Raw genomic sequence first — 27,253 nt, forward strand, 5'->3', positions numbered from 1 at the left:
TAGTTGAATTATTTGGTGTTTTGTTGACTAGCTTCTTGAGTTCTTTGTATATTTTGGACATTAGCCCTCTGTCTGATGTGGGGTTGATGAAAATCTTTTCCCATTCTGTGAACTGTTGTTTAGTCTTGTTGACTGTGTCTTTTGCCTCACAGAAGCTTCTCAGTTTCAGGAGGTCCTATTTATTAATTGTCAATCTCAGTGTCTGTGCTACTGGCGTTATGTTCAGGAAGTAGTCTCCTGTACCAATTCAATCAAGTGCACCTCCCACTTTCTCTTCTAAGAGGTTCAGTGTGGCTGGATTTATGTTGAGGTCTTTGATCCATTTGGACTTAAGTTTTGTGCATGGTGATAGGTATGGATCTATCTGCAGTCTTCTACATGTCTGCATCCAGTTATGCCAGCACCATTTGTTGAAGCTGCTTTCTTTTTTCCATTGTATAGTTTTAGCTTCTTTGTCAAAGATGAGGTGTTCATAGGTATGTAGGTTAATATCAGGATCTTCAATTCAATTCCATTGGTCTACCTGTCTATTTTTGTGCCAATACCAACCTGTTTTAAGGACTATAGCTTGATAATCGAGCTTGAAGTCAGGGATGGTGATGCCTTGGGAAGTTCCTTTCTTGGACAGGGTTGTTTTGGCTATTCTGGGTCTTTTGTTTTTCCCTATAAAGTTGAGAATTGTCCTTTCAAGGTCTGTGAAGAATTGTGCTGGGATTTTGATAGGAATTGCATTGAATCTGTAGATTGCTTTTGGTAAGATTGTCATTTTTACTATGTTGATCTTACCTATCCAAGAGCATGGGAGATCTTTCCATTTTCTGGTATCTTTTTAAATTTCTTTCTTTAATGACTCAAAGTTCTTGTCATACAAGTCTTTTACCTGTTTGGTTAGAGTTACCCCAAGATTTTTTTATGTTGTTTGTGGCTATTGTAATGGGTGTTGTTTCTCTGATTTCTTTCTCAGCCCCTTTATTGTCTATAGATAGTAGGGCTACTGATTTTTTTTAGTTAACCTTGTATCCTGTCACTTTGATGAAGGTATTTATCAGCTGTAGGAGTTCCCTTGTAGAGTTTTTTGGGTCACTTATGTAAACTATCATATCATCTGCAAATAATGAAAGTTTTACTTCTTCCTTTCTAATTTGTATCCCCTTGATTTCCTTTTGTTGTTTTATTGCTCTAGCAAGAACTTCAAGTACAATATTGAAGAGATATGGAGAGAGTGGACAACCTTGTCTTGTTCCTGATTTTAGAGGAATCACATTGAGTTACTCTCCATTTAGTTTAATGTTGGCTGTCGGTTTGCCTTTATTATGTTTAGGTATGTTCCTGTTATCCCTGAGGTCTCCAAGACCTTTATCATGAAGGGGTGTTGGATTTTGTGAAAGGCTTTTTCAGCATCTAGTGAGATGATTATGTGTTTTTTCTTTTTCAGATTGTTTATATGGTGGATTACACTGATGGATTTTCGTACATCGAACCACCCCTGCATCCCTGGAATGAAGCCTACTTGATCATGGTGTATGATTTTTCTGATGTGCTCTTGGATTCGATTTGCCAGTATTTTATTGAGTATTTTTGCATCAATATTCATGAAGGAGATTTGTCTGTAGTGCTCTATTTAGCTGTGTCTTTGTGTGGTTTGGGTACCAAGGTAATTGTAGCCTCGTAAAAAGAGGTTGGCAATGATCTTTCTGCTTCTATTGTGTGGAACAATTTGAAGAGTATTGGTAATAGCTCTTTGAATTTATGGTAGAATTCTATGCTGAAATGATCTGGTACTGGACTTTTTTTGGTTGGAAGACTTTTGATGACTGCTTCTATCTTGTTAGGGGTCTATTTAAATTGCTCATCTGTTCTTGATTTAATTTTGGCAAGTGATATCTATCCAGAAAATAATCCATTTCCTTTAAATTTTCCAATTTTGTGGAGTACAGCTTTTCAAAGTATGATCTGATGATTCTCTGAATTTCCCCAGTGTCTGTTGTTATGTCCCCCTTTTCATTTCTGATTTTGTTAATTTGCATGCTCTTTCTCTTTCAGTTAGGTTGGATAAAGGTTTGTCTAGTTGATTTTCTCAAAGAATAAACTATTTGTTTCATTGATTCTTTGTATTGTTTCTACTTTGTTGATTTCAGCTCTCAATTTGATTATTTCCTGGCATCTACTCCTCCTGGGTGAGTTTGTTTCTTTTTGTTCTAGAGCTTTCAAGTATGCTGTTAATTCTCTACTGTGACTATTCTCCAGTTTTTTTATGTGAGCACTTACTGCTATGAACTTTCCTCTTAGCACTGCTTTCAGAGTGTCCCATAGGTTTGGGTATGTTGTGCCTTCATTTTCATTAAATTCTAAGAAGTCTTTAGCTTCATTCTTCATTTCTTCCTTTACCCAAGAGTGATGCAGTTTCAGTTTCCATGAGTTTATGGGGTTTCTGCAATTTGTGTTGTTGAATTCTAATTTTAAGCCATGGTGGTTTGATAAGAAACAGGGGGTAGCCAGGTAGTGGTGGCGCAAACCTTTAGTCCCAGCACTCAGGAGGCAGAGGCAGGCAAATTTCTGTGAATTCGAGACCAGCCTGGTCTACAAGAGCTAGTTCCAGGACAGTCTCCAAAGCCACAGAGAAACCCTGTCTTGAAAAACAAACAAACAAACAAGTTTTTGTCTGGTAGTCCTGTCTAGTGGTGAGAGTCGGGTGTTGAAGTCTCCCACTATAAGTGTGTGGGGTTTAATGTGTGATTTGAGTTTAGTAATGTTTCTTTTATGAATGTGAGTGCCTTTGTATTTGGTGCATAGATATTCAGAATTGACACTTCATCTTGATGGATTTTTCCTGTGATGAATATGAAATGACCTTCTTCATCTCTTTTGGTTAATTTTAGTTTGAAGTCTAATTTGTTAGATATTAGGATAGCTACATCAGTTTGCTTCTTAGGGCCATTTGATTGGAATATCTTTTCCCAACCCTTAACTCTGAGGTAACGTCTGCCTTTGAAGGTAAAGTATGTTTCTTGATGCAACAGAAGGATGGATTCTGTCTTCATATCCATTCTGTTAGCCTGTATCTTTTTATAGGTGAGTTAAGACCATTGATATTGAGGGATATTATTTACCATTGATTGCTGATTCTTTGTTTTGGATTTGTGGCAGTGGTATTGGTGTGAGTTTTTTCCCCTATTTCTGGCTTTTGGTAAAGTGCAATTATCTATTGCCTATGTTCTTAAAAGTATAGTTAATTTCCTTGGGTTGGAGTTTTCCTTCCAGAACTTTCTGTAGGGCTGGATTTGTGAATTCATATTGTGTAATTCTGGTTTTGTCATGGAATATCTTGTTTTCTCCATCTATAGTGATTGGGAGTTTTGCTGGGTATAGTAGTCTGGGCTGGCATCCGTGGTCTCTTAGTGTTTGTAGAACATCTATCTAGGACCTTCTGGTTTTCAGAGTTTCCATGGAGAATTCAGGTGTAATTTTGATAGGTCTGCCTTTATATGTTATTTGGCCTTTTTTCCTTTGCTGCTCTTAATACTCTTTCTTTAGTCTGTATGTTCGGTGTTTTTGATTATTATGTGACAAGGGAACTTTTTTTTTGGTCCAGTCTATTTGGTGTTCTGTAAGCTTCTTGTACTTTCATTGGCATGTCCTTCTTCAATTTGGGAAAGTTTTCTTCTATGATTTTTGTTGAATATATTTTCTGCACCTTTGAGCTGGGCTTCTTTGCCTTCTTCTATACCTATTATTCTTAGGTTTGGTCTTTTCATGGTGTCCCATATTTCCTAGGTATGTTGTGTTAAGGATTTTCTGGTTTTAAGGTTTTCTTTGGTCAATGAATCTGTTTCCTCTAGTTTATCTTCAGCGCCTGAGATTCTGTCTTCCATTTCTTGTATTCTGTTGGTTATTCTTGCATCTGTACTTCCTGGTCATTTACCTAGCTTTTCTATTTCCAGCATTCCCTCAATTTGTGTTTTCTTTATTGTCTCTATTTCAGTTTTCAGGTCTTGAACTGTTTGAATTGTTTCCTTCATCTGTTTGATTGTTTTTTATTGGCTTTCCTTGCTTTCTTTAAGAGATTTGTTGGTTTCTTGCATTTTTTGGTTTGTTTTTTCTTCCATTTCTTTAAGGGATTTTCTCATATCCTCTTTGAGGGCCTCTGTCATTTTCATGAAGTTGTTTTTAAGGTCATTCTCTTTTGTTTCATCTGTGTTGGGATATTCTGGTCTTAGCCTCTGGTGGTGTCATATAAGTCTTTCTGTTGTTGGATGTGTTCTTATACTGTCTTCTTCCCATATCTTCTTCCAGTGGGTATAGGCAGGGTCTCTCCCTCTCTTAGTGGGTATGGGTTCAAGGCTCTATCCTCTCCTCTCCCGGATGGTGCAGGGGCAAGACAGGAATGGTGGCCGATATTGGATGTTTTGTTCTACATCCAGATTCCTCTCTCTCTCTCTCTCTCTCTCTCTCTCTCTCTCTCTCTCTCTCTCTCTCTCTCCTCTACCAGAGGGTGGAGGGGCAAGACAGGAATGGCGACCAATGATGCTGGCTACTTTGTTCTGCCTCCAGGTCCCTCTGCAGGATTCAGTGGCAGGAAGGGTCTGGAGGCAGAAGGTTAGGTAACTTGAAGAGGGATAAGTGGATTGGAAGAGCCCCTGACACTTACCTTTCTGCCAGAGGGTGGAGGGGCTAGACAGGAATGTGCTACTCGTCCTTCTTATAACCGAGCTCTCCTCATATCCTCACTATCCTCTGCTCGGGCTTTTCTCACTATGCTTCTCTATTTTGTTTCTGGTTATTATCTCTTCTCTCACAGATAGCCCTGGGCATGTGCAGTCTATTTCTTTCTCTGTCTGCTCTGACCTCTTCCAGATCACCTATCTGTTCTGTCTCAGATCAACAATTGAAACCTTGCTTCCCTTTAACTACACCATGTAATGGTAATGTTTCTTTACTGCACCCCTCTGTATAGAGTGAGATCTTTAATCCCAGCTCTTGGAAGCCTGAGACAAAAGGATGGTATTTCAATGCCAGCATGGTCTTTATAATGAGACACTGTCACAAAAGAGAAAAGAAAGAAAAGCAATAAAAATATGTGCAATATCCTTATGTCAATATCTGTAAGATTATTGAAGAATTACATCTCTGTGTGTGTGTGTGTGTGTGTGTGTGTGTGTGTGTGTGTGTGTGTGCATGCATGCATGCATGTTTGCCCTGTGAAGATCAGAGGACAAATGTCAGGAGTGAGTTCTCTCCTTTGACCTTGTATGTTCTAGGGATCAAACTCACACTTGGTGACAAGTGTCTTTACCTACTGAGCAATCATGCTGGCCCTACAAGTCATTTTTATTTTTTTCTAGAAGCTGGAAGAAGAAAAAGAAGAATCAATGATTAGAGAGATCCATGGTATTGAAAGTTCAGAAGACTCTATCAGTAGGAAATACATTACTTTTCAAAACACTGAGTGAATTTATTGCTGCCATATCAAATACTTTAAGATTTATTTATATTAATTGATGAGTTTAGTCTAACAGTTATAAACAAAGTCATTTTTAGAAAGAGCAGTTGAAATAGATGGCAAGTAAAGATTAATATTGGGCACTTACTGACTGTAATGAAACCTTTTTGTAAAAGCCTTTCATCAAGTTGAGGAGCACTTTGATTTGTGATTCATTGGGAATTTTTACACTAATTAATATTTTTAGAATTTTGTCAAGTACTTTTTGTGTATCATTCACACTATTGTTCTAGAAGCAGTTGCAATTGGGTTTGGTAATTGATTAATATTTGATAGAGGGCTCTCATTTTGTTTTTAGGCCACACCAATGATGTTGACATTAATTGGTTTGTGGTCTGATTTTCTAGTGATTTATTTGCTAGATTTTTGCGTCAAATTCATGCTGACCTTAACTTCTACTGTTACTTGACAAAATTTTATATTGCATTGCTATGTGATACATATTATTTATATATTGTGATGTTATATAACATATATTTGTAAGTACCATCTTATCAGACATGATAAAATATAAATACTTAGCCAAGGATAGAGCCCTAACAGAGAGCACTTGTACAAGAAATGACTTTCATTGCCCAGAAAGAATACAGACTGTGAACACGTCATCCGTGTCTCTAATTAGAACCTCTGAGAAATCCACCGTAGGGGAACACAAACTTGGCAGCCATTTTCATGGAAGTACCTCCTCTAGGGATGGAACATCAATTTACTTACTCTCAACCATCCAAGCTTGACAGAGAGAGCCACAAGCCTCATTCTGAATACTCTCTGTGAGGGAGAAAAGGCCCTTCCCTTCTCAGCTTCAAGTGTGGATGTCTCAAAGCCCAGCCTCAAACATGGTACCAGCAGAGGCAGAACTAGCCTGAAGACATCTGATAGCAGCCAGGAGCACCCAGGTAAGGCTACTGAGGGCTCAGCAGAGGCCCCCCACAGCAGGCAGACTCCCATGGACTTGAACACATGGGATGACAGAGAAAAAACTTCATTCAGTCCCTCTGCATTTAACCAAGTTCAAAGGAGGAGCAACGGCTCATCTCATTCCTGCATGCCCCATTCCTACCTGAGGTGCTGTGCCCTAGGAACACAGTGGAAGCTGCAACGTGGCCACAGGAAGCAGAAACGTAACCGAGTTTAGAGGGATAGAAGCAAAAACATAACGGAGTTTAGAGGTATAGAAGTACTGCAGACTGTTGATAAGCTTGTTCAGAAGCGTGGGGGGGGGGGATAGAGAGAGAGAAAGACACATTGAGAGAGACCAAAAAAGACAGAGGGAGACAGAGACAGGAAGGGACAGAGAAGCATTGACAATGCCATTATTTTATCCTGGTCCTCATATTTGTTCTGTGTCCATCTTCCGAATGTGTGTTCATATAATGAAGGTGTCTCAGACTGTGTCTGCTTGGATGCTATTAAAACTAGACAGTGGAGTGTTGACCTCAGTGGATGTCTAGAAAAAAAAAAACGGCCTTTAAGGTTCAGGGTCTCAAACACCCAGGGATGCAGTCATATCTGCACATCTGATCTCAGACACACCTTGACACTCCAACGACTCACACAAATTAATGCAGCAACACACACACACACACACACATACACACACACACACACACACACACACACACACACACACACACACACACACACCCTAAAGTTTCTTTTTTACAATTGTGGCAGCAGAATTCTGTCTCCATAAGGATGCTTAAGGGGAAATGGAATTGAAATCCAAAAGCTGGAGTTGAAAAGCCAATCAAAGAAAGGGGTATGACCTTTCTTTGTGCATGACCTACCATGATGCACTGGGGTCCTATGGAAGCTGTACACCTAGGGCTTAAACCATCCTATGGTACTATTATTCCCAGCAACTGACCATTTCATTATCATCCATTTCTTAATGCACAGCGTAAGAAAATACGGAATAACTACAGCTTAACGCTCTCAGGATCCAGCCTTAGCTGTGGTCTCGCCTCACTGGAGCAAGTTGCCTTTACATCCCAAGGCACCTCCTTTTCTATTTCTTTGATGGGAAGCTATCTGCCTTCTAGAACATTAACATCTACAATCAAAGGACTCATTTGTTTGTCCTCATGAACCACTCATCATTCTGTCTCTCATCTTCTACAGTCCACTGACCCTATGGCCCATTGGAAAAATAGTCTAACTTTATAAATTTCACTTTGTGTGTGTGTGATTCTCTCTCTCTCTCTCTCTCTCTCTCTCTGTGTGTGTGTGTGTGTGTGTGTATGTGTGTGTGAGAGAAAGTGTGTGTGTGTGTAAGTGTGTGTTTCTCTGTGTGTGTGAGAGAGAGATGTGTGTGTGAGAGTGTGTGTGTGTGAGTGTGTGTATGTGTGTGTGTAGGTGTGTATTGCCACAGACTCATGAGATCTGCTTCTCATGTCACTATAAGAGCACTTGGATAGAAGACATGCACTATGGTGTAGAGTTTTATGGGGGTTCTGGGATTTGAACTCAGGTCTTTATACTTACACGGCATGTGCTTTACCCATTGAGCCATCTTCCCAGCCCTAGTTCTAGTGTTTTGTTGTTGTTGTTACATTAATCTGTCTCCATTGCAACGTTCTGGAAGTTATCTTAGATTTCACATCTCAGCACTTAATTTCACTCTCACAGTAACAGCCACATTGCTGTCTCTATCATATGTCCGTCCTGTAAACAACATTGTCACCGGGGCTATTTCACATGCCATTTGTCTTCTCTCTTCTCTTTCCCTGGCCAGGCCTTTGATCACCCCCAGGGTGACTCTCCTCTGTTTCTCACCTTTAATCGCCTTGCATGCCTCCATGGGCTTTGCAGTCTGGATGTTTTCCAGACCTCCTGGCCATGGTGATTTCTTAGCCTGGGGATTGTCTTTTGAGATGCACATGAATCTGCATTTTATCCACTTGTAAAACTGTTTTTTCTCCAATACAAAACAATGCACTTAGAATCTGTGTACCCCCCTGCTGATTTGATTGCAGCTCAGGTAAGCAGACAAACAGCTGTGAGCTGGGGTGAGAACATCTTAGTAGCAGAGAGAAAGTGAAGGCCCAACTGCCAGGCAGGTCCATCAAAACCAATTGGCCTTCCCAATTGAGAGAAAACAGAAAAGCCACAGCATAACCTCTAGGTTTATAATAGATGGCACTCAGTAGTGACTTTTCATTTGATTAAAATTTAATAAATGGTAGCTAATATAACATAAAAATTGCTGGGGAACTAGTACATGTTTGTAGTCCCAGCCAGTTGAATGTTGAGGCTAGAGAATCATTTACACACAGAAATTCCTGGTCAGACAAAAGAACACGTAACTAAGAGTGTGTTTGTGTTACATGGTATCTATGTGTATGTTTGTGTGTGTTGTGCATGGCGTGTGTATTCATGCATCTATGTGTGGTTGTGTTTGTATGTGTGAGCATGCATGCCTATGTGTGTATATGTGTAACACAGAGAACAAGAGCCTTAGCTTGTTTTGAACTCCAACTGGTAATGATCAGCAATTTTTGATAACGCATCTAGCTGCCCCCTTCTAAGTTTCTTCATGTATCCAGTGAAATGTAGTATGCCAAGTCCTAGATGGAGTCAACTATTGTATAAAATGTATACATATATGACAGTAAGCAAACAAGTGCAGAATCAATAAAATCATAGTCAGTAGAATTCAGTCCTTTCAAAATGGACCACTCTTTTGTTATAAAAGTACATTGCAAGGAAATTGACTAGCAGTTAATTGTCAACAAATGGGAAAAAAAATTCCAAACTGCATAAAGGTTTTTTTCATGCATTGGTGAATAATTTCACTATACAGGTCCCCCTTTCTTCTCCAAAGACATGGATGGTGACAATCAGACGACAGTCACAGAATTCCTCCTCCTGGGACTCTCTGACCATGAAGAGGTTGTCTTTGGAATGTTCTTGGGGATGTACATAGTCACCATCTCTGGGAATTTTCTCATCGTCTTGGTCATCAACTGTGACCCTCATCTGCACACACCCATGTACTTCTTCTTAGCCAACCTCTCCAGTGTTGACATCTGTTTTTCCTCAGTCACTGTCCCCAAGGCACTGGTGAATCACATGTTGGGAAGCAAGTCCATCTCTTACAAGGAGTGTATGGCCCAGATGTATTTCCTGTTTATATTTGGCAACTTGGATGGCTTCCTCCTGAGTGTAATGGCCTATGACCGCTATGTGGCCATTTGTCACCCACTGCACTACACCCTGATAATGAGGCCCAGACTCTGTGTCCTCCTGGTGGTCATATCCTGGGTCATCACAAACCTGCATGCTCTGTTGCACATTCTTCTCATGGTTCAACTCATCTTCTGTTCCCATAATGCAGTGAACCACTTTTTCTGTGACCCCTACCTTGTCCTGAAACTCTCTTGTTCTGACACCTTCATCAATGATGTTACAGCTTTTATTGAGGGTGCAGTGATATTTCTGACACCATTTATATGCATTGTTGTTTCCTATGGCTACATCTACTCTAAGGTCTTGAAGATGCCCTCTGCTCAGGGGATAAGAAAAGCCATGTCCACTTGCGGTTCTCACCTCACTGCGGTCTGCCTTTTCTATGGGGCGATCATAGGAGTTTATGCACACCCTTATTCCTCCTACTCATCACAGGATGCAGTGGCCTCTGTCATCTTCACGGTGGTGACCCCTATGGCCAACCCCTTCATCTATAGCCTGAGGAATCGTGACATCAAAGGAGCCCTAAGGAAGATAATTCTCAGGTCCTAGAATCTGACATTTCTAGAACTGAGAGGACTCCTAGATGTCACGTATTTTTTTCCTTTTCATAAACAAAGATCCAGACAGGTGCAGTGCTCAGCATGACTGTGCCTGGAATTAGTGATAGATGTTTGTAATCGTGCTTTTGATTTGTACGCTGGCTAATGCTCTCGGTCACACACTCTGAAGGTTATCTCTTCAGAGGGATGATTCTAAGACACTCATTTCACAGATAAGAAAAAAATGAGAACATTTGGAATTATTCTGACTTGGGGTGTGTTTAACAACCCCTGAAATCCTGGCTGCCACAGTGATCAGGTGATCTTAAGAGATGGGGTCACCTGCCCCTATGACCTCAAACAGAGCTGTGGTTAGCCTGGTAATTGACCCCAGGAAGTTTAATTCACCCATGCTAGACTACTAGAGGTTGATGGTTATAGAATGTTCCACTCTCAGAACCTCTGGTAACTGAGGTATTGGCACTTCCCCTTTGTCCCAGACCGAGGTTCCTCTCCTACATGCTATAGCTCAGAACGCTACCTCTCCTTCTCTTCCCACCTAACATTTCGGCAAGACTCTTAGGCATGCCTACCAAGTACCAGGAAGCCTTAGATAATGGCTGTGTCCACCCACATAATGTGTATGTACCTTCACATTATCATGGGCTGCCGGAAGCAGAGATTTCCTTACAAAGCTGAAGTGTCATGCCTAGGGGCATGGGGACTTGAATTAATATCAGGATTGTAATTGGAACTCAGAGTCCAAGTCCAAGCTTATTCTAGAATATGGACAGGAGTACCTTGAGTTCTAGCCCCTTCTAGTGTTTACTAAAGACCTTGTGACCTCAATGTCAACTGTTCTTTCCTCATATCCAGAAAGTTCTGCCCTCCGTCTCCTGGGTTGGGGCAGTGGTCAGTCCTCAGTTGCTCCCCCTTTGGGTTCTCACTTCTTTCCTTTCTCCATCCTGCTGGCTTCCAGGGCCTTGTAGTCCTCACCATCAGCTCCCTGTAGACTCTGTCCCTCCTATGACCATCATGATCCTCGGGAATCTCACCACTTTGATTCCTTCTGCACATCTCTCTCCTCCACACAGTTGCCATTTGTTCCTCCTCAAATGTCAAATGTGTTATGCCACCCAGCTCTCACAGAAATACAGGAGAGGTAAAATAATCTTTCTTCACATAGAAAAGACTAACAGTGATTTGGCACAAGATTTCCCGAGAGCCTAAACTCCCTCCTGGCCCCTCATGAACTCAGAGTGTATACCCAGATATTTCTGGTGACTCTTGGAACAGACTATACTCTCCCCACAGACTACTCTACTCTGATGGCAGGAATGTCCTGAGATAGTCACTATAACATATAATGGTCTGTTAAAAATATATTGGAATAAGAGTTCTGGGCAAGATGGTTACTGTTGTGGTTTGAATAAAAATGTCCCTTACAGGCTCTCATATTTGAACTCTTGGTTCCCAGATGGTGGTACTATTTGTTGGGTTTAGGAGGAAGTATGTCACTGGGGGCTATGTGACACCCTCTCTGCTTCATGCTTGCCTTTGAAGATGAGTTCTCAGCTTCCCCACCCTGCAGCTTGTTGAACCTAAAAAGGCCCAGACACAAGGCCTAGTGGAACTTCCTGAGCCTCGCTAGAATTTGGGGACCTGTCTTTGGCTTATCATTTCTGCATAGAAGTGACTCAGCAAAATTGCCTCTGCCCAGCTACTGCTAAAGTGGTGAAATATTATTGACACCTCATCCCATCCTGAGGTTCCCATCCACTTCCTCAACCCTAATAAGTGCCTGCCTGATGCAATAAAGAGATATCCTGCCTCGACAAGTCTCCTGACTCAGTGTGGTTTCTCTCCTGTAACTAGGAGGGAGGTCTGGGTCGTCGACACTCTCCATCCCACTCAGCCCCAGGAAGAGACTGGCTGGACTGGCCCTTTCCCAGCCCTACCTGCCGGAGGACCCAGCAGCTGCTGCCACGGTTTTCTGTTGTGATGGACTCTCATCCTCCTGGAACCATTGACCAAAATAAACTCTGTCTTATCTAAGTTGTCTGATCATAGTGTTTTATCACAACAACAGTAAAGTAACAAACATGGTTACTCTCCTGGGGGATTTCTTTTTCTTCTGGGTGGCAGGTATTGTTAGCACTGGCAAAGAGTTGAGGAACTGAGAGAGGCAGATTCTGGAAGGGGAAACTTTTAAAAGTGAGGACTAACGCCACATTTATTTGGCAAAGTTCCAACACAACTGAACTGTATGGAGGTGACAGCAATTTTAAATTAGGTTCTATCTATCAGATCCATTTGGTTTGGTTAGTCAGGGATTCAGTTTCTTTTAAATCTTTATTTATCTTTGGTAACTTCACACATGATTATAGTGTGTTTGGGTCATATGCAACTTTAAAAAAGGGAAAGTTAAATTTTAGTGTGGAGGCCTCAAACAACTAAATAGTTGGCATCTCTAAATTGACCACAAGGGTAATAGACAAACAGATGATAGTAAATAAGATTAGCCTGCATCCTGAGTAGGGGCCACAGACCACAGTCTTGAAGTGAATGCAGTGTTAATATCAGTGACAGAATACGATTATTTCTTCATGTCATCGAGGAGGTGGAGCCTTTTCCCACACCCAGGGCTCAAGTCGTTATGGGCAGAACATGGTTTTCATACTAAGACCCATGTGATTCTCTTCTTAAAAATTAAAGTTTGTTGAATTTTTAGTATTATTTTATGCCCCCTCTGTCTCTCTCTGTCTTTTTGTATGTGTGTCTCTCCCTGTGTGTCTGTCAGCTTGCATGTGGAAGTCAGAGGTCAACTTCTGTGAGAAAGTAATCCTCTTGGCCCATTTCCAGTGTGTGTACTCATCAGGGAATCACAGCCAGTAGGAGGCACTAGGCTCATGTCTTCCCTAGCTGGCACTGGTGCCTGCTCACCTGAATGCTTTTGAGTTTATCTTGGGTTGAAAAACTGAAGTCGACTATGTGACTGAGCCTTCACATCTGGGAAGGGAGTGGTGGATCTCAAGCCCCAGGAGGATGGGGAGTTTGGTAGGGATTATGCTAAGATTGTACCTCCCTGAAAAACTCAGTCAATGAGAAATTCAGAGGCAGGGAAATACAAACAGAAACATTAGAACCAGTTACTTGATTCATTTTCTCAGGGCTGATGCAGGATTATAATAGTTCATTTTGCTGCTCTTAGACTTCAGTGTTCTAAAACAGATTTGTTGTTAATTTTATGTGTATGGTGTTTTGCCTGTATCTATATCTGTGCACCATTTGTGTGCAGTGTTCAAGGAGGCCAGACAGGGCATCAGATCACCTGAGACTGCAGTCATAAACAATTGAGTGCAGTGGGTGCTGAGAATCGAGTCTGGCTCCTCTGTTAGAATAGCCAGTGCTCTTAACCACTCAACCACCTCTCCAACCCCTCCAGGACTCTTATTACGAGATGAGGACCATCGTTTCTCACACTGCTGCCATGTGGGTGCAGGGGATTGAATTTGAGTCATCAGGCTGGGTAGCAAGCACCTTGAACCACTGAGCCGTCTCACTGGCCCTGGTTCTTTGGTCATGTCCCAGTCACCTGCCCTGACTACTTGTGTGTTTGCTATTAACCTGGATTCTTTCTTCCATTAAAATTTCCTTGGCTTACCTTCTGATCTCTCTTTTCATAGGCTCTCCAGCAGACAAGTCTTGAATCTTGTGCAATCTTACCCATGGAGGAGGTGTTTTTCAACATTCTTATGTGTTTCCTTGGTGGTCTTTTTCTTGTCGGTGGAATCTATCCAAGTTAAGGGTCTATGAACACTAGGAAAAACAGTATGCTTTTCCCTTTATGGTGTCACAAACAGGTCCTTTTGTCAACTCAGAAGGAAATGGTGACTAGGCAAGGAGAAGTCCCCTTTGGCTTATCAGCCTTGGCCCTTGAGTGCTTGTAGTCTACAGACTTAGACACATATTGTTCTGGGCCATGAGAACTAGAGGTTTGTCCTGACAAACTATTTTTAAAAGATGTATTTGTCGGGCCTTGGTGGAAGATGCCTTTGATCCCAGCAGTTAACATGCAGAGTCAGGAGGATCTCTGAGAGTTCCAGGCCAGCTAGAGCTACATAGGCAAAACTCTGTCTCAAAAACATAAACAAAACAAAGAATTATGTTTATGTATCGTGTGTTAATGTTTGCTTGCATATATATTAAGTGCTGTTTGTTTTCGGTGCAGCAGTCTGGTACTCAGCAGACAGAGTTATAGCTCTTGAGTGGCAGACGCTGGAGCTCTTAACCTTTGGCAGCTCATGGGGACTTGACAGCGTCAGGGGATCATAGCCACAGCTCTTCCCAATCTCAACCTGTCTGCGACAGCACAGCTTCAGTCCTTCCTGCTCTTCTTTGTGCCTGTCTTGCACACTCTACAAACTTTCAGCTACTGACTGAGCTGAGGGCTGACCACCATGGGGTTCTCCTGAGACTTGCAGATTTGGGGATCACCCTGCAGTCACTAGAAGGACCTCAGGGTACCCTTTTTCAAGTTTGGAATTCAGTATTTTGTCTGTTTGTATTCTTGATGCTACCAATTCGGCTCGCTCTCAACATGATCAGTCACAAGTAGAAGACTGAAAACAAATATGACTTGGGAGAGACTTTTATTTGGGGGTTACAGCCCTGCATGGAGGAAAGTGTATGAGACAGGAGCCTGCCTGTCTGACAGTGAAGCTGAAAACCATGTCACTTCTCTGTCTAGAAGCTGGCTGTGGCTTGTGTGTGCACAGCTTCTAGATTCCACCAGTAGCAGCTTCTCATTTTTAGACTCCAGTCCCACCATCACAGGCCTGGGATGTGCAGTCTCCCTTCTGTCAATCAAGAGCTTGCTGCTGGGGCTCTGGTATTTACCATATGTGCTCAATGGAGGCTGGAGTGAGAATATCTGTATCCTGAGGCAAGGTCACCCAGAACTCACTGAACTTGTCATGGCCACAGGAAGTCTCCCACAACCAGTGTAAATTGTCAGGAACAGTTGTGACTAAAGCATAGTCTCCCAAGCAGAAGTCCTGGCTTCAGCAGCCAGTTTCAGCTACATAGAAAATCTGAGACCAGCCAGGGACACATGAGATCTTGTCTTAAATTATCTATCTAAATGAATAGCAATTGTTTGATGGACATCTATTGTTCAAGACATCTGGGCAAAAGGGCAGGGTCTGACAGCTGCTAATCAAAAGGTCAAAACATCCCACTGCCCAAGAACCTAGCTGTCCTAGCTAGTTTTATGTCAACTTGACACAAGCTAGAGTCATCTGAAAGGAGAGAACCTCAACTGAGATGTAAGATCCAACTGTAAGTCGTTTTCTTAATTAGCAATCAATGGGGGAGGTCCCAGGTGCATGGTGCCATCCCTATGTGGCTGGTCATGGGTTCTATAAGAAAGCAGGATGAGCAAGCCAGGGGAAGCAAATCAGAAAGCAGCACCCCTCTGTGGCTTCTACATCAACTCCTGCCTCCAGTGACCATGCTCTGTTTGAGTTCCTGTCCTGACTTCCTTCGATGAAGAACAGAGTTGTGGTAGTGTAAGCCAAATAAAATCTATCTCTCCAAGTTTCTTTGGTCATGGTATTTTATCAGAGCAATAGTAACCCTAACTGAGACACTAGCTTAATTAAAGGAAAGCAAATATTAATGAGTGCCTACAAGAAAGCCATCATGGCATTGCTGTTCTTAACTTTATTTAACAGGGCTTAAATGCTTACACAAAGCCTTCTGGAGAGTTGAGCTCTTTTATCTGTGTCCATGGGAAACAGAAATAACACACAACAAAATCAGAGCTATAAAAATGAGAACGTGGGGTACTCAAGCCCTGCAAGATCACTGTGGAATATAGGAAGCTTCATTGAAGTCTGAGACCCAGAGAAGCAGAATGGAAAGGTTCCTGTGCTGAGCCTAGGATTTTGCTTGACTGTTTCTAGAAATGAGTTTTCTTGTGTCTTCTGTGCCAGATAGAAACTCTCACATTCAGCAATCCTCCTGCCTCAGGGTGTTGAATAACTAGTACTATTGGTGTATGTGCCTCACCACTATGTCATAGGTCAAACATTGGATGTGAACTACACTTATCTGTTGTTATAAAGACAAATACTGAGCAGAGATAGGAATAATGCTGGCTTAGTTTTAGCAGTTGTAGGTTTTCCTCCAAGATTTATTACTAGCCCTGGGTAGTTGGGTAGGTTTTGAGCACCAGGAATGGTTTCCCTCTTGTTGAGCAGATCCTGAGTCCAGTTAGCGAGCTGTTGGTTACTGCCAAGGTATGCATACCACTACTGCATTCTTAGAGTTATTGTGCCATCAAGGACACTCCTTTTTATATGCAGTAGAGCAGACCATCATAGAAAACCATAATTAGAATGCAGAATTGTGGAGCCCAGCTGAAATGGACACATCTACAAGACAACTCCTGTACCCAAGGCTCAGAAAACACTGGGGAAGAGGGGACAGAAAGAAGGTAAGAGGATCAAGGAGTTTGCTGTGAAATTGTGTTTCCTGGGAACATCAGAAGCTACACCCATAAAGTCTCACTGCCCTAGCAGGAGATGAATGAGGACAACAATAGAGGTGCCTAAGTGGATTAGGGAAAGCCCAGGAGGCCTTAGTCCTATGCACAGACTACAGGCAACCAAGAAATGCTGAGAGCAGGAGAAATAGTCTTCCTCTGGGCAGAGAACACCATTTGGCTATCCAATACCAAATGCTCAGCCCTGACAGCACACATACAAGTAACACTATACAGACTGAGCAGGTAATGTTTAGGAATTATTACATACATATAAACATATATGCATGTAACAACACTTAATGAAAGAAGACGCCATGAATTTGAAAGAGATCAAGAAGGGGTAAATGGAAAGATTTAGAGGGAAGATAGGGAAGGGGAAAATGATGTAATTGTATTATAATTAAAAAATAAAAACAATTTAAGTTGAATTAAGAGAAAGATAGAAGATCAAGATGAAAGAAAGTCAATGAAATTATTAAATGACCAGAAACAAAGGGGAAGTGCTCCCTCATAAATTATCTTAGAAACTCATTATTCGGTAGAAAACCCCATTGGTATGCTGAATCATTTCTCCCTAGCTCCCACACAGGGAGATACAAGAGGAAGGGAGAGATTCCTCCAGAGGTCTGGGTAGGCTTCTGATCCTGATCCTAGCTGTCTGTATGTGAGGAACTCGTGATTAATTAAAACAAGGCACCATGTGGGGTCCCTGGTGCCATCTTCCCTCAGAGGCTGACCCTGTACCAAGTTTGCATCTTATTCTCCAGTGGTAACCACTTTGAGGATTCATCTCCCAGGGCCTGAATTAACAGAGACCAGGTCTAGGTCAGGGCCTTTTTATCCCCTCAGCCTAGACTCCTGGGAAATACCACACACACCTTTCCACAAGCAATTTCTATTTACCACTAATTAGGCTTTGGGGAGTCAACTCTTGGTATGCCAATTAAAACCACTTAGAAAAAATTGTCATCAGTTCAGTGACTGTTGAAATAAATGGTCATCCTTCCACACTGCACAGATCCCCAGACACTGCTCTGACCAGGGGAACCAGAGACTGCCCCACACCAGGGCCACTGGGGTCTCACAGAGTCCCCTACTTTAGGTGTGTACATCAAGGTTATAAGCCTACCAGGCTGAATGTCTGTTGCAAGTAGAGGAACCATCCTGCCATAGGCTGGCAATTATAACTTCCAGAAATTATTGTTCTGTAGTATTTTCAGGACATGGGCAAAGCTTTCTGGAACGTTCTGTCATGTGAAGTCAGTGGAACTTCAGTAGATGACTTTGTTCAGGGCATTGCCCTTTGCCCCATGGGCCTTAAAAACTGGCTTCGTCTACTTGCTGAGCCCTGAGTTCTTGTAAACCTGGCTGTTTAGACTGAATCCTCATATGTACAACTGAGCCTATTTTCAAACAACCGTCCAGTATCTGCCCTAGGTGTGTGTGTGTGTGTGTGTGTGTGTGTGTGTGTGTGTGTGTGTGTGTGTGTGTCTGGTTCACAGTTACTGGGGGAAAAGAGGCTGACAAAATCCTGGGGCATCTTGTGGCAAGGGAGGGAGTCCCACGAAGAGGGAGGGGTGCAGGCATAAAGAAGAGAGAAAAGAAAAGAGGGATAAGGCATGCCAAAGAGACACAGCAGCCAAAACACAACTACACCCCAAGGCTAACAGGCAGCACACAGAGTGCCACAGGCTAAGCAACCCAAGTCCAAAAACTCGAGTTTTAATATTCCCTCCTCCAAATTTGAACCTTTTTCAATGCCAGCATGATACAGAAATTCTACAGGAGACCTCATGTAATTGGAAGAAGTCAAAACAGGCACATTAAAAACACTGTGTAGTTACCTCCCGGCTGTGTGTACAGGGATCTATGAAACAGACCCCAGAGTACTCCCTTATCTATATGCTTATATTCCAAGATTAGAAGAAGTTGAAACACCAAACACTTCTGATCTCAAGCATTTTGGGAAACGGATGTTTGATGTCATTGCGATTCAAAACAGGAAATAAACATCAGTGAGTCCATACTGAGGAATGCAAGCAAAAGAACAGACACATGGACAGGGAACAAGAAACAGGTTCTCTAACAGTTGTCCCCATCCCATCCCACAGAGCATGGACCTCAGTCCTCTTCTCCCCCTTGAGAGGCTGCTGGCCTGAGCAACTCTCTGCCAAAGAACAGAAGGGGAAAAGAAATCTACCCAGCAGAGAAATGATGAGTATCTTCTTGCAAAGCAGTAAAGTTTGACATCAACAGTGACGGCTCACACTGGTGTCATATAACCCTTGCTATGACATGACAGTGTGAGGAAAATATCCCACAGAGGCGATGCTTTCCCCAAGTCTTAAAGACACTATAATTATGAAATTAGCAACCCCTCCAATAGAATAATATTGTACAAAATGTACAATAAAGGCAAGGAAAGACCGAGAAATTATTACAGACAAAAGGAAAATTCAAATGACATGGTGCTTAATTGTCCCTTGTTTGGAAATAGTTTTGTTTAAACCATGGAGATGTATTTTCTTTATCTATAAATCATCAAAAATTAAATGCCAAGATAGATTCATACATAACTATAGGATTAGGCTAATACACAAAAATGTGTATTTTCTACTTAGATATAAATACACATTATAAGGTTTTCATAACCAAATGCATGAACAGTCTAAAAGTTCTGCAGATTAGAATAGCAAGTCCAGAAATATATACAGATGCAAACTGATGGAGCAGCTCTCTCCGGGGTCCCTCATTCAAAGTAACCAACAAAGACAGAAATCCACCAAAGGAAAACTGCAAACAAGAGAAGTAACTCCTTGTATAAAGGAATCCTTAGTAATCACCAACACCCATTTCTCATCAGATACCATGGAAGATGGATGAAGTGGACAGTGTATTTGCAGCTGACAGACCTGGTGGTGTGTGTCTGTAATCCTTATACTCGATAGGTCAAGACAGCACATCACAAGTTCTAGCCCAGCCTAGACCACATAAGGAAAGTCAGGCCACTCCCAGGTACTTAAAATCCAAAAGTAAATAAACAAGGAAACAAAGAAAACAAAGAGAAACAGAACCTTAGAATTATTATTGGAAATAACTATCCTTGTAGCATGAAGAATAAATGAAGATGTTTCTGGATTAGCAGAAGTTGAGAAGTGCATTTTCAGTAAATCTCTACAAGAAATAATAAAAGAAAATCTTCAGACTGAAATGGAAGTGTCCTAGACAATGATGATGGTAATCATGCAGAACAATGACTGTTGTATTTGGATCAACAATTCTCTCCTTTCTATGTGGTCCAAAAGGCCAATGAATGAAAAATTATAAATGTATATTAGTTGCCATGTAATATATAAAAATGTAATATATGGCCTCATTAAAGGGAGGGGAGACAAGAAACACATAGGAACTCATTTAAATTCAAGATACTGAATCTTACGTTGGTTTTATTCAGGTAAGGTTTTTATAAGATCATGATGTTAATTACAGCTTTCAAACTAATCATCAACAAAACAACTTAAAATGCACAGAAAGGGAGAAGAGGAGATCAAAGTAGAATGATACAAAAAGAACCAACTGAACAACAAAAAATGACAATAATAAAAATTGACAAGCGAAGGATAAGACATGGAGAAAGCAACTTAATGGCTTAAACCCTTCTTGGATGGTAATCATGTTAAGTGTAAGTGAATTAAATTATCACATACACACACACACACACACACACACCTGTAATCAGCACAGTGGGAAGGGGGGAAAGGACATCAATGTAGTAAGGAAAGTGTTAGGGAGAAAGGTTAGGAAGATCCTCTTGTGAGATGATCTGGGATGTGAAAATGTCCCCAAATCTGTATTTACATGTATGAAATTATCAAAGAAAATAAAATCAAAGATGGCATATGAACTAAAGAATAGAATCCACTGTAAAATTTATCCTGCTGCTTGAAGAACTCTTTTGTAGACAAAACTCATCTACTGTAAAGGGTCTTGCTATCCCATCAACAACAACTTCAAACAATTGCTCTAAATATCTGGATAAGAGGGCAGGGGAAGATGGCTCAGCAGTAAAGACACTTGCTGCCTCACCTGATAACCCAGGTTCAGTTGATCCCCACAACCTAGATGGTGGAAAGAGAACCAGCTCCTGCAAGTCGTCCTTTAACCTGCTTATGTGCCTCCCACACATGTATACAGGAAGGAAGGCAGGGAGGGAGGACAGGAGGGAGCACAGAAGGATAAAAGGAGGCTGGGAGGACAGGGCACTTCACCAGGAATGTGTGAAATCCTGATTTCAGTCCCCACCACAGCAATAAAACAAAATAAAAAGATTGAAAACAGCATGATCACATTAACTGATAATAACTGGACAAAATTATCCAGTGACAATAGGGTCATCATCACATCATTATTTGGGGCTTGAAAAGTGACCACATTTTGACAAATACTTTAGCAGCCCAGTAGAAGTATAAATATAGTAAACACTTGGGCTGGAGAGAATGCTAACGGGTTAAGAACACTTGCTGTTCTTCTAGAGGACCCAGGATGGACTCCCAGCACCCACACAGTGCTTTTCACTGTCATAACTCCAGTCCCAGTAACTCTCCTGGCCTCCTCTTTCATTGCACATGTGACATACGGACTTACAAGGCAAACACACATACACTTAAAACATTAAAATAAAAAGAACAGTAGAACTTGTATTTCTGAGGGTTTTTGCTTCTATTTGTGCTTTCTACACTTCTCATGGAGTTGGCAGCTGGCTTTGGTGTATAAGCTACTTCATCATGACACTGCATCCTCCTCTCTGCTCCCCCTCTCAAAGAACACCAAAGGAAAGGGAGGCAAGGTGGCCATGTTTGTACAACTGTTTCACAGGGATTGAGTTCATGACAGTGTTTTCAGTGTTCAGACAGAATGCAAACAAGGAGCACTTAGCGTGGGTCCCTAATGGGGACCTCTGAGTAAAGGGCCCTAGGGGTGCCCCAATGTGTCATCCATAGTCATGGCAACTCTGATCTCCAGGGATGGTGGGTCTATTTACTCTCATCACTAAAACTTGACCCTAGAGAGCCATGCATCTCTTCCTAGATGTTCTTCAGTGGTGAAACGGCACACAAATGAATTGGGACAAATCCAGCATCGAGCATGGAATCCACAGATGTGGAAATTGTGTGAAAGCCACCAATAGCACAGACAGCAGTGGGAAAGGCAGGCTGGCCAAGCAGGTGAGGCACTACTACCTCAGCAGCAGACAAGGCCACCGATGAGAGAAACCAGGTCTGGGATCAGAGGAAAAGCTTCTTGGTCTACACTCAAACCCTTCATGATTACCAGAAACAGGGCGGTCTCTCTGCAAGACATAGTTCCAGACAAGGAATCAGGCAATTTAATGATAGCAGGGAGAGGCACAGAGACTGCAGTTTACTGAGGCGCTTGGCCAGATGTGCACACCCAAGATGTGGGAGGAATGAGGAGGTAGAGAAGGAGGAAGAAGAGGGTAAAGGAGAGGATGGGGGAGGGAGAGGAGGAGGAAGCGAGGGAGGGAGAGAGATAGAGAAAGAGAGTTCTTCCCCACTAAAAGATAGTCTCCAGTAAGATGCTCCAAATCCCTGCCTTGCTATGTTTTGTTGTTGTATGTTCATCCACTGTGATCTCTGATCACATAAGGAATTGCTCAAGCTACATGGATGCCATTCTTCTAGCTAGCTACCTTGGTTTTAGAAGTTAGTCCAGGTAAGACGAATTCACATGTCTGCACTGTACTCTGTACTAATTTTACTCACAGTAATAGGCACCTCATTGTCTCCACAATACATAAATCTTTGACCAATCACCAACAAGGGTTCTCTATATGCTTCTCCCTGCAGCTTCTTGATTTTTCTCTTTCCAACTCTTGATCTCTAGAGGAAGACACTTCCTCCCCTTTCCTGCAGAAACACCAACTATTCTCCCAAGGATGCTGTAGTCTTTTTTTTTTTTTTAACCTGACCCCTGCTTCTGGATATTTGTTCTGCTGAGAGTATCTTTTAAGTACACTGCATGAATTTTCTCTTTGCCAATCAGTAATGCTCTTTCTTCCAGAGAAAAATAACCCAGGGGCTGTAGAGACAGCTCAGCAGTTAAGAGCACACACTGCTTTTGCAGAGGACCCAAGTTCAGATCACAGCACCCATGTTAGACAGCTCACTACCATCCAGGGGATCCAACACCCGCTTCTGGCTCTACAGGCACGTAGAGCTCACTTGCACACACTCACATCGAGACACGCGTAGCTAAAGGAAATAAAATAAATCCTTAAGAAATATTCATACAATTGTACCTGCTCTTTTCTTGGGATGTAGGTAGTGGGAGGAGCTTGTACAGAGCTGGAGTAGTGAACCAAAAGCAGTGAACGACAGTGAAAACAGCTTTATGGTAGATAAAACGCTGAGGGTTTAAAACGATAGACAGACCTATAACACCCAGGAACATCCCAAATTCTGAGAACACAGCAGAGCTTCAAATACAATCTGCACATTTGTAGGCAGCATTTAATAAACAGTTTGCCATGCAGTTAAAATGTCAATAAATGGCAGCTGTATGAAATATAGCAGAAAGATAGCCAGAACCCGGTGCTGAGAAGCCTAATATGGGAGGATAGCTTGATTCTATCATATCAAGATGAGCCTGGGGCCGGGCATTGGTGGCACACACCTTTAATCCCAGCACTCGGGAGGCAGAGGCAGGCGAATCTCTGACAGCCTCCAAAACAATACAGAGAAACCCTGTCTCGTAAAAACAAAACAACAACAACAAAAAAAAGCAAACAAACAAAAAAAGAGCCTGGGTGCCATATAAATATCCTGTCTCAAAAAACATATAGCTTGCAAAGCACATATACATAGGTGTGTGTTTATATGGTAAAAGGAAAATCACAAGATTATGTTGAGTTCTCCTTTCTAATATGCAATTGATTAATTACAAGATAATTATCTATAAAGTGAATAATATCACCTCAATCATTAGACTAAGTTTAAATATTGTAAAAGAAGGCAAACAACTTTGAAACAAGCCCATAGGAGTAATTTACAAAACTACAGGCATTCATAAGTAAAACGTGTTGAAACTACCCAAGACCTTGTTTAAGATAACAAAAGGGACAATTCAGTTTTAGGTCGTTCTCAACCTATCACTAAATTGTTTCAAACGACGTGTTTTTGCTGGAATGTTAGTAACTAATCTGACTGTATGATAAAACTGTTCTCCACAGACATGGATGGGGACAATCAGACAATGGTCACAGAATTCCTCCTCCTGGGACTCTCTGGACAATCAGACAAAGAAGAGATTGTGTTTGGGATGTTCCTGTGGATGTACTTAGTCACCATCTCTGGGAACCTTCTTATCATGCTGGCCATCAGCTGTGACCCTCATCTCCACATACCCATGTACTTCTTCTTGGCCAACCTCTCCAGTGTAGACATTAGTGCTCCATCTGTCACTGTTCCCAAGGCACTGGTGAATCATGTGTTGGGAAGTAAGTCCATCTCTTACACAGAGTGTATGACCCAGATCTATTTCTTCATAGCGTTTAGCAACATGGATGGCTTCCTCCTGAGTGTGATGGCCTATGACCGCTACGTGGCCATTTGTCACCCTCTCCACTACACCCTGATGATGAGGCCCAGACTCTGTGTCCTCCTGGTGGCCATATCCTGGGTCATCACCAACCTGCACGCTCTCTTGCACACTCTCCTCATGGTTCGTCTCACCTTCTGTTCCCGCAATGCTGTACAGCATTTCTTCTGTGACCCCTACCCGATTCTGAAGCTCTCGTGTTCTGACACCTTCGTCAATGACCTGATGGTCTTTACCGTTGGTGGGCTGGTATTTCTGACCCCATTTACATGCATTGTTGTTTCCTATGCCTACATCTTCTCTAAGGTTCTGAAGTTAAAATCTGCCCATGGAATAAGGAAAGCCCTGTCCACTTGTGGGTCTCACCTCACTGTGGTCTCTCTCTTCTATGGGTCAATCCTGGGCATCTATATGCACCCTTCATCCACCTACACAGTACAGGACACAGTGGCCACTGTTATCTTCACAGTGGTGACACCCATGGTCAATCCCTTCATCTATAGCCTGAGAAATCATGACATCAAAGGAGCCCTGAGGAAGATAATGCTTAGATCTTAGTACCTGAAAAATGTTGAACAGAGAGAATTCTGGACATCATGAATTTGTTCATCTTTACAAAGAAACCCATGTAGCTAGGTCGGAACCATTCCAGGAACTAGGGCTATGTGATCATAGTAATTCCTTTTAAATTTGAGTTTGACAAGAGATTATTGTTCCCAAATGAGTAATTTATTATTTCTTTAAATGCTTGGTTTGAAAGCACTAGTTTTATAGGCAAGAAAACTTGAAGATTGTACATATTTGAAATTATTTCCTTGGGGAAAGGTCCAACAACTGTCTAAGGCAGGGCTCCCACAGTGAACTAGAAAACATCATCAAAGGACTATATAGCTGACCCTCTTCAGAGTTGCAGGTCCTCAAAAAGTTTCAGTTATCCTGGTGACTGATAAAGACAGGCTAGTTTGCCTGGGTCTGAATGAGTATGAGATGTTAATAGAATCATCGATCATTTCTACTGTACGGGTTTCTTCACTGCTGTAGGGAGCAGAGGAAACCCTGAGTGAATGTGGACTATTGACACTATAGTCGCATGGAGGGCTCCAATACCTCGGCCCCATGAGATTAGCACGTGAGGCTCAATAGCTTTCCGTGGGAGTCCAAGTGTGAGAGAGTGTGTGCAAAGAATAGCAACTACAGCTTTCTCCTCTACCTTGTTTGCAGCCTGAGACTGCTCAGCTACAGAGACCTCCTCCTAGGAGGACAAGCTAACCCCCCCCCCCCCGGGTTGTACATAATTAACACACTGAGGTTCTGGGCTGTGATCATTAGTAGGTGCCCTCCATGAGAGTGAGAACCCCCTACGTGATCCCAGCTTTCCTTTCTACCACCCCTAGTTGTTGGGCCCCAGCCCCCATGGGGTTTCTGTGAGTCGCTGGTCAGCCAACAAGTGCATCCTGTTTTCCAGTCCAAGTGCATCCTGTTCTCTAGTTCTGGCTTACTGCCCCAGACTTGCCCCACTGACATCAACATCTAGTACCAAGAAAACACGATCTCTTCCACCTGGGGTTTTTCCACTGTGCTGTTAGCCTGTATATAAGGCCGCTCCCTCTCCACAATAAAGGAGAGACCTCTCAGCACAAACAACCGGACGTCTTGTCTTTCAGTTCAATCTCCAGGCTTTCACCGGATGTATTAGACTCACTCATGGTGCAGGTGCCACAAGTGAAGGTTCCACTGAGATCTGGAGAGACTTGGAAAGACTGGGAAAGAAAGGAGATTGGAAAAGAGACTCGGGAAAGAAAGGAATTGAAAATGGGTACCTCAGCTTCTAACAGTAAAATTGAATGGTTTGGTCTCCAGGCTTTTGCCCAACCCACCAAGATAGGGAAAGAAGGGAGAATATGAGAGATCGCCCTCAGAAGTTATGAGGGTGAATTGAAAAGGAGTACCAAGTTACAGGTACCAAGTTAAATCTCCAGGCTTTTGCCCGACACCGAGATCAGGAAAGAAAGGGGACCCAGAGAGATCGTCCTTGAAGGCTGGCCAGCAGGTAAGGATTTGTGAGGATGTATTGGAAAATGGGTACCTCCGCTTCTAAGGCTGTATTGACAGAACAGTTAGTAAAATTGTTAAAGAGAAAAGGTACCAGCATCGAGCGAAAGACAGCTAAAGATTTTAACTTTGGAAAAGACAAGTTCATGGTTTTTGCATTTGGGAGGGCTTAGTATCCCTGATTGGGAACAAGTTAGAAATGACCTCCAAAGGGCTCTTCAGAAAGAGGGGCCAGAAAGTTTTCCTATTGCCGCCTTTCCCCTTTGGAGATTAGTGAAAGATGCCATATTGAGTGATAGTGCCAAGATAAAGGAACAAATGGCTGACCTTGAAAAAACATTTAAAAATTCTCGGGTGGAACAGTTAACCAATTACTGTCCATGGTTAGTCTTAAACTGTACTCCCAGTGATTGGCTACCATTGTCCGCGCCACATTACAAGGAGTGGGTACAGCTTCTCAAATGGAGAGATAATGAGGGGCACACAGGACTTTTTCAACAAGATATGGGAGCAGTTATTACCACTCAACCAGTTATTAACACTCTACCAGTTGCTTTAAGAAATCCGGTTACTCGTAAGTTGGGAGATTGGACAGTACTGGGACATTTTTAGCTGGGGCCATTGTGACTAAGCCTCCACCCATACAGCCTTTTCCAATCACATGGAAGTCAGAGCAACCTGTGTGGGTAGACCAATGGCTCCTATCTAAAATAAAATTGGAAACTGCTCATCAGCTGGTGCAAGAGCAATTGGAGGCTGGACCTCCCCTTGGAATACACCTAGTTTTGTTATAAAGAAAAAATT

At 42.2% G+C, this 27,253-nt stretch overlaps 3 protein-coding genes across 3 annotated transcripts in view; all 3 read left to right on the forward strand.

Moving 5' to 3' along the window:
• The window catches only part of LOC101833751 (zinc finger protein 354A), a 142,995-nt gene that overhangs the window by 72,436 nt on the left and 43,306 nt on the right, over positions 1 to 27,253 (forward strand). The gene's annotated exons all lie outside the window — the stretch shown is intronic.
• Positions 9,326 to 10,240, forward strand: LOC101834011 (olfactory receptor 1361-like). The gene has a single exon (XM_013114760.1). The coding sequence runs from the start codon at positions 9,326 to 9,328 to the stop codon at positions 10,238 to 10,240; it is 915 nt and encodes a 304-aa protein (XP_012970214.1).
• On the forward strand, positions 24,032 to 24,955 carry LOC121141319 (olfactory receptor 1361-like). The gene has a single exon (XM_040748552.1). It carries the CDS (start codon positions 24,032 to 24,034, stop codon positions 24,953 to 24,955), a length of 924 nt encoding a protein of 307 aa, XP_040604486.1.

The sequence above is a fragment of the Mesocricetus auratus genome, unplaced genomic scaffold, assembly GCF_017639785.1.
Source record: "Mesocricetus auratus isolate SY011 unplaced genomic scaffold, BCM_Maur_2.0 Super-Scaffold_100007, whole genome shotgun sequence".
NCBI classification, from domain to species: Eukaryota; Metazoa; Chordata; class Mammalia; order Rodentia; family Cricetidae; genus Mesocricetus; species Mesocricetus auratus.